Here is a 6,362-nt window from a genome sequence, read left to right as displayed (position 1 = left end):
CTGGCAAGGGGGGACACACAGTCTCTGAGGTAGAGGGCAGCAGAGGTCAGCTTTCCAGGTCAGGAAGCAGGTCTGGAATAGACACAAAGGAAGACTGAGCCGGGGGCCTAGGTCTCCAGTGAGTGAGGGGTGGGGACAGTGGGGGGACCCAGGAGGGACAGCATCAGTGGGAAGGGACTGTAGAGGAGAGGCTGGGGCCCAAGGCGGTCAGCTTACCATGGACAGTCTGGACCTAGGGACCCAGGAGAGATCTGGGAGGACTGTCCGGTGGGTGGACAGGAACGGAGGCAAGGGGCGTGAGCTTCCCCTGTTCGTCCGGTGCGTCGAAGTCACAAAGCACAGTCGCCCATGTTTGCACGTGGCCGCCCCGGCACCTCCAAGCAGGAAAGGGATTGGCCCGGAGCCTGGTGCTAGGGGCCCCCGACCCGGCCATCCCGGTACGTGGGGACTGTTGCTGGGGACAGTGCCTGACGGTCTCCTCTCTCTCTCCGCAGGACGGCCGTCCGCACTGTCGGCCTTGCCGGCCATGAGTGGGATGGCCGACGTGAACTCCGCCAGCCGCCCCCACTATGCCTCGTCCATCCCTGTGCCTCGAGCTGCCTCCCAGACCCGGATCCACACCCCGGGCGCCTCTCCGCAGCTGTGGCCACGCCAGGCTGGCCTGGCCCCAAGCCCGCAGCGAGCAGCGTCCCCGAGACTGGGCAAGGCCACCGGCCCTCCCCGAGGCCCCTCGCCGAAGGCCTCCCGGGGGAGGGGCCCCCCCAGGGCCTCTGGGGGGGCGAAGGAGTCAGCCGAGGGTGCCGATGGCCTCTGCAGCTCCCCGTGGAGCAGCCCCAGGGCCAGCCCCAAAGCAGCCCTGTCCAGCCCGGCGGGGCCCAGAAGAGGGGAGACACAGAGCCCCCAGGGCAGGAGGTCAGCCCGGGAGGCGATTCCCGTCCTCCAGACCCGGAGCGGGAGCCCGTCCGGGCCGCTCTCCAGACCGCGTGGAGAAGCCCAGACGCCAGGGCTTCCCGAAGGAGCTGAGCCGCCCAGCTGCCCGGGAGGGGACCGAAGAGACAAAACCTGCGGGAGCCCCGGGGCACCCCGGCCTTTGGAGCCTGAGGCCGGGGCAGCCCGCGGCCAGGTGCAGAGCAGGCGCCCCGCCCCCGCCCTGGGGACCGTCAGCTTCTCCTCCGCACATCAGCAGAGCCAGCCGGTCACCGCCACGGTGGCCCCCTTCCAGTACCGGTGAGCGGGTGAGGGGGCGCGGGGCCCCGGGCACGTCCAAAGAGGGGCCTTGGTGGCGAGTGGCTGGTGGGGACCCAGAACGTGGGGGAAGTCAGGCAGGGGAGCCGACGGGGTTGGGGTCAGGGAGCCAGCGTGGGATTGGGGAGGCACGGGAACCAAGGCAAGCTGTGGTCCTCTCGGCCCTGGGGACTCCAGAACACACCGAGGCTCGTAAGAGGGGACCCCTAAAATGTCCACTCCTCTGCTCTCTGGGAAGCGACGAGACGCGTGTCAGGGTTTTGTGCTCTCCTGCCGCAGTGATCGGTGCCTGGGGTCGAGGACAGGGACGTCCAAAGTCCCATTTAGAGTATTCGCTTAGGGACACTGCATTTTACGGGGACATTGACACACCAAACACATTTAAGGACAGGCTGCCAGGTTGGCGAGGGATCCGTCCGAGGTGTCCTGAGAATGATGAAAGGAACCGCAGGCTCGGAGGGCCCGGGGTCCAGGGCTGTTTGAAACGTCCGCGGGCCCCGTGCCACGTGCGAATCTGGTTCACATGGCACAGCGCCGAGGAGCGGAGCCAGCCTCAGGGTGGCGACAAGCCAGAGCGAGACGGGCCGGAGGCACAGGTGCCCTGAGGCGGCGAGCGTCGGTCCCTGAGAGCATGCTCGCTGACCCCGCGGACAGAGGAGGGTCTGACTCGGTGGCCCCCGCCCCCAAAGTGTCCCTTCGACCGTCCGCCTCGCACACACGCGCCCGTTCCTAAGAAGCAACTCCCCCTGTCCCTCGTCACCCGCTCGGCGTAGATTCTGGAGGAAGCGGAGACGCAGGGCAGCCGGGCCTGTGGCCGGGCGTTTTCCAGGGAGCCTCCCGGCGACCCCCTGGTGTCCTGCTCCCACCTGCCCTCCTGCGTCCTGAGTTCCAGCTTGGGAGGAGGGTCTAGGCACGACACTGTGTGAGAGTTTGCGGTCCGACCCGCGAGTCCCCTGCCGTGTTCAGAGTCCGACCTTTTCCAGAGAAGTCAGAACCTTCTCCTCTGATGGTCTCCATGGGACCTACGCAGACACTGAGACGGAAGGGGAGGTGTGTCATGCCACCTCTGCCGGGCTTCCCTTCCCCGCCCCGCCCCCAGACCCTGCCCCCCGCAGGCCCCGGGTCAGGGGTACAGGTGGAATCGTGGTTTGGGCGATTAGAGCCGAGGACGCCCCAGGGTGCAGGCAGGTGGGTGGGCGCCCAGCACACCCTGCGGGGTCTGGAGCTGCTGCCAGGGGCCAGGCCGGGCCGCCCTGCAGGCAGCCTTCCCCGCCACGGAGGGGCCATCTGCTCCTTAGGAGCCACATCCTGCTTTCGTGGAAATCTGCTCCGCGCCCTAGCCCCGGCCTGGCTTCAGCCACTCCTGTCCAGTGTCCAGCCCGGTCGCCGTGACCTGATTCTCCAGGGACCGTCAGCCACGGCCCAGTCACCTGTCAAGGGACTGGCTCAGTCCTTCCCAGGGAACTTGACCCCCTGCCTGTTCTCTGGCCCAGCCACCCCCGCTTCGGGCCCCAGGGGCTGTGCATGCAGCTGGCCCCTCAGAGGCTGTGGTCTGCACCCCACGAGGGGAGCGAGCCCAGAGAGGCCAGCCGCGTGCGGCGAGTTGCTCGCAGAGCTGAGCCCGCGTCCCCGGGTGCCGGCTGTTGAGGTGTCGAGGACGTGGGACCTGGAGAGGAAGAACCTCAGGCACGCGGCGGACGTGCAGGGTCCCCGGGCCAGGCCCCTCCCGGGACCAGCATCAACGGTCCCTCCTGCCTGTGCGGCCTCCCCTCCCCCGTGGGCCCAGCTGCCAGAAGCCCATTTAGCTGGAGACAGGGAGAGGCTGGCGGGCGGGCCAGCTCCCCACGCTGGGTAATTGCCTGTAATGAGAGGTCCCGCAGCCCGTGTCCCCCGCAGCAGTGCTCAGAGGCCCCACCCTTCCTGCTGCCACACTGGCCCAGCATGGCCTCGTCCTCCGAGGAGCCATGTGGCTGAGCCTGCCCCTGCTTGCTGACCTCCCTGTCTGGACCCGTGAGAGGCCCCAGAGGCCTGTGTGTTCCCCAGATCTCACAAGGGGTGGGTGACCTCGGCTCGGAGGGCCTCTGCCCCGGGCGTGTGCACGTGGCTGCATCCACGCCCAGCCCGAGGGCAGCGATCAGCCCGCGGTCTCCCCGGGTGATGCCTGTCTGTGGAGCCTGGAGCCGCAGGCGTCTGTGCCCTTGGACGCCCCCACCCTCCTCTGCCCAGGGACCTGAGCCTCCTGGGGTGTGCACAGGCACCCGCCCATCAGGGGCCCTGGCGCAGGGGTGCGGCGCCAGCAGAGGAAGAGAAGCAGGCTCTGAGGGGCTTCCTCGGCCCCGTGGAGAGGTCTCGAGGCCCTGAGTGACCCCCTTCTCTGCTCTGCAGGTTGCGGACAGACCAGGAGCCCGGCCCCCTCCCCCAGGGTGGCTGGGCTGCGGATGGCTACTCCAGCCGCCCCTGTGGGACCGAGGACAGCTTCTCCGGTGCAGGTGAGTGCTCTGGGGAGGGCTTCCTGCTGGGCGGGGCCCTGCCCGCCCGGAGGCCGAGCCCCCTCTCCACCGGGAGGCCTCAGCTGCCGGCTGCACTTTGAGCTTCGGCCACACATGACCCGACCCGGGCAGGTCTTCCAAACCCGGAGTACTTCGAGGTCAGGCTAGGACAGCGGCCAGCGGGTGCTGTGTGTGTTTGTCCAGGGCTCAGGCTGTGGGGGCTGCTGGGGCCATGACAGGAAGATGCAGCTAGGAGACTGACAGCCCAGAGCCAGGCTCCGAGCAAAGCCCGACCAGCCCGGGAGGTGCCGGGCGCCAGGCCACGGTCCGGAGCCAGCTGCTCCTCTCTCAGACCGGCTTTAACGGGCCTCTCCCCGCGGGTCACCGTCCCTGTGGCATGCTGCGTCACAGCGTTTCACCTGATGTGAGTGGTGCTGTTAGCTGAGCCTCAGGGACCAGAATGTGAGACTTCCCAAGAACAGCCACTTCTCCAAGGGCAGGGCCACTGCCCGTCCCCAGGCCAGTCTCTGGCCCTGGCAGCCACTCAGTAGGTGTCTCGGAAGGAAGGGAGGGAGGAAGGGAGGGAGGGAGGGAGGAAGGGGGAAGGAAGGAAGGAAGGAAGGAAGGAAGGGAGGGAGGGAGGGAGGGAGGGAGGAAGGAAGGAAGGAAGGGAGGGGGCAGGAAGGAAGGAGCGTGCCGTGCGTCAGGTCACGAGCGGGTCGGATCCTGGACTCTTAGAGGAGCGTGGGGCGTGTTTTGACATCTCGCGTCACTGCAGAACTATCCGGAGGACAGCTGTGACCCACATGGAAGCTCCGTGAGACTCCACGCTGCAGGGAGCAGCTCTGTCCTCTGGCTTCCCAGACAAAGGGACGTTTGTCCCAGGAAAGAGACAAACTTGCTTTTGGCAAACCCAAGATTGTCATAGCGTCAGCTCCGTGCCCTGCTCCGGTGGGCAGAGCTGGGTGCAGAGACAGCCTCTCCCAGACGTCACCAGGCACTGGTGGCACGCCATCCCTGCCTGCCTTGTCCTCTGCTGGGCAGGTGGTCGCGTGTCCCTCTCGGCCTGGGACTGGGTCCTTCTGAACCGTCTTCAGGCCTGGTCTCCAGCAGTGACGTGGAGCCTCTGGGCCCTGAAAACAGCAGCCACACTCATTGTTGCCCGATGAGCCTCGGGGCGAGGCCTGTGGGGTGGAGACAGCCTGGAACAGGACACCCCGCCTCCCACAATAAGCACATGCGCGGGGCCCGGGGCACAGCTGGGCACAAAAGGAAACCAAATTTTACTGGCACCGAAAGGCCGTGGGGATCAGAGCGCGGTCACCGGGGTCTGCGTCTCTGTCTTTACATCCGCAGTTTGTCAGTGCGATAGCTCCCTCGTTTGCGTGCCACGTGGCAGGCGCCGGGGACGGCCACCTCGCCGGGCTCACACTCGGCACCGCCATGCCCGCCGAGGCCGCGTCTGGTGTCTGCGCAGGCGCGCTTGGTGGTCCCCAGGCTCATCAGCTGGAGGAGCAGGCCCGCCAGCTCAACATGGGTGTGGGGGTCACCCTGTGGGGCGGCGTGCCAGGACCCTGGGGTGGCGGGCTTCCTTAGGTCTCCTGGGGACGGGGCAGGGGGAAGGTCCGCAGCACAGCCTGTGCTCTGGCACTGGCCGGCCGTCATGGTGACCCATCATGGCCAGGGATATGCCCGATTCTGCTAGGCGGGGTGGGGAGATTTGGGATCTGCTTCATAGGGGAGCCTGAACCCCTCTGAGCTTGAGAGAAAGGACAGTGAAGGCTCCTGTCCGGGCCGTGCTGCACGCCCCACCCCCCGCCCCGCACCGAACTTCAGCCTGGGCATGACACGACCCATTCGTTCGTTCATTCGGTCGGTCAGTCAGTCAGTCAATCAACAAACCAGCAGTGGGCACTTGCCTTGTGCCAACACCACACTTGACGCTGGGGTGAAAGGTGAGACTTTGACCTGCCTTCAAGGACTTATCGTCGGGGACCATCCAGTGCGCCTGCCCTAGAGCCCGTTGGCCTCCCAGAAAGCCGCCCGGCGCCCGCCCTTGTCAGAGCTGACCAGGCTTGTCCCCGGGCCGTGGGAAGGGCACTGTGTGTCACAGACGGGCGTCGATGTGCCGCGCGGACCAGGCACGGCTGTCTCCCAGCTGCTGGCCGTGCCGTTTCCACGTTGGTTCGTGGGTGATGCGGGCAGTGAACTCCCATCGTCCCTGTCCCCTAGCACAGCCCCCAATCAGCGCTGGTGACATAGTGCGCCGAGTGAGCAAGGGGCGGAGGCCGTGGCTGTCCCCCAGAGGACAGTCCCCCGGGGGACCGCGCCTCGCTCTGCTAGCTCAGGAGGGGACCCGCCTTGCTCTGCCCTCTCCCCAGCGTGGTCCCTGAGGCCCAGAGTCCCTGGCGGAGCGGGGGAGGCCCCACCGCTTTCCACTGACTGCCAGGGGGCAGAGTCCAGTGAGGCGGGGTCACTGTGCTGCTGGAGGAGACTGTCCCCTGGCGACTTGCCAACAAGCAGGGGCGTTGGCCTTCGATGTCCCCAGGGTGTCTAGAACCAGCTGCTGCTCCGCTGGCCCCCCTGCTGTGCTGCTCCCTCCTGCCAGCGCTGCACCCCCCTCCCCCC

General features: G+C 67.3%; 1 protein-coding gene across 2 annotated transcripts; it reads left to right on the top strand.

Moving 5' to 3' along the window:
• Positions 1-469: 469 nt before the first annotated feature.
• Positions 470-6,356, top strand: LOC102890453 (uncharacterized protein ENSP00000471857). Of its 2 annotated transcripts, XR_001516667.2 has the most exons (4): positions 470-1,227; positions 3,631-3,734; positions 3,939-4,281; positions 4,513-6,356. XR_001516667.2 is itself a non-coding variant. In XM_006904424.3 (3 exons), the coding sequence occupies exons 1-3, from the start codon at positions 527-529 to the stop codon at positions 4,533-4,535; spliced, it is 828 nt and encodes a 275-aa protein (XP_006904486.2). In that variant the 5' UTR covers positions 470-526; the 3' UTR covers positions 4,536-6,356. The 2 variants fall into 2 exon arrangements, 1 of the variants encoding a protein (XP_006904486.2); XM_006904424.3 differs by lacking the exon at positions 3,939-4,281.
• The last annotated feature ends 6 nt before the right edge of the window (positions 6,357-6,362 follow it).

The sequence above is a fragment of the Pteropus alecto genome, unplaced genomic scaffold (assembly GCF_000325575.1).
Source record: "Pteropus alecto unplaced genomic scaffold, ASM32557v1 scaffold90, whole genome shotgun sequence".
Classification (NCBI taxonomy): Eukaryota; Metazoa; Chordata; class Mammalia; order Chiroptera; family Pteropodidae; genus Pteropus; species Pteropus alecto.
This window is presented reverse-complemented; position numbering and strand designations above follow the sequence as displayed.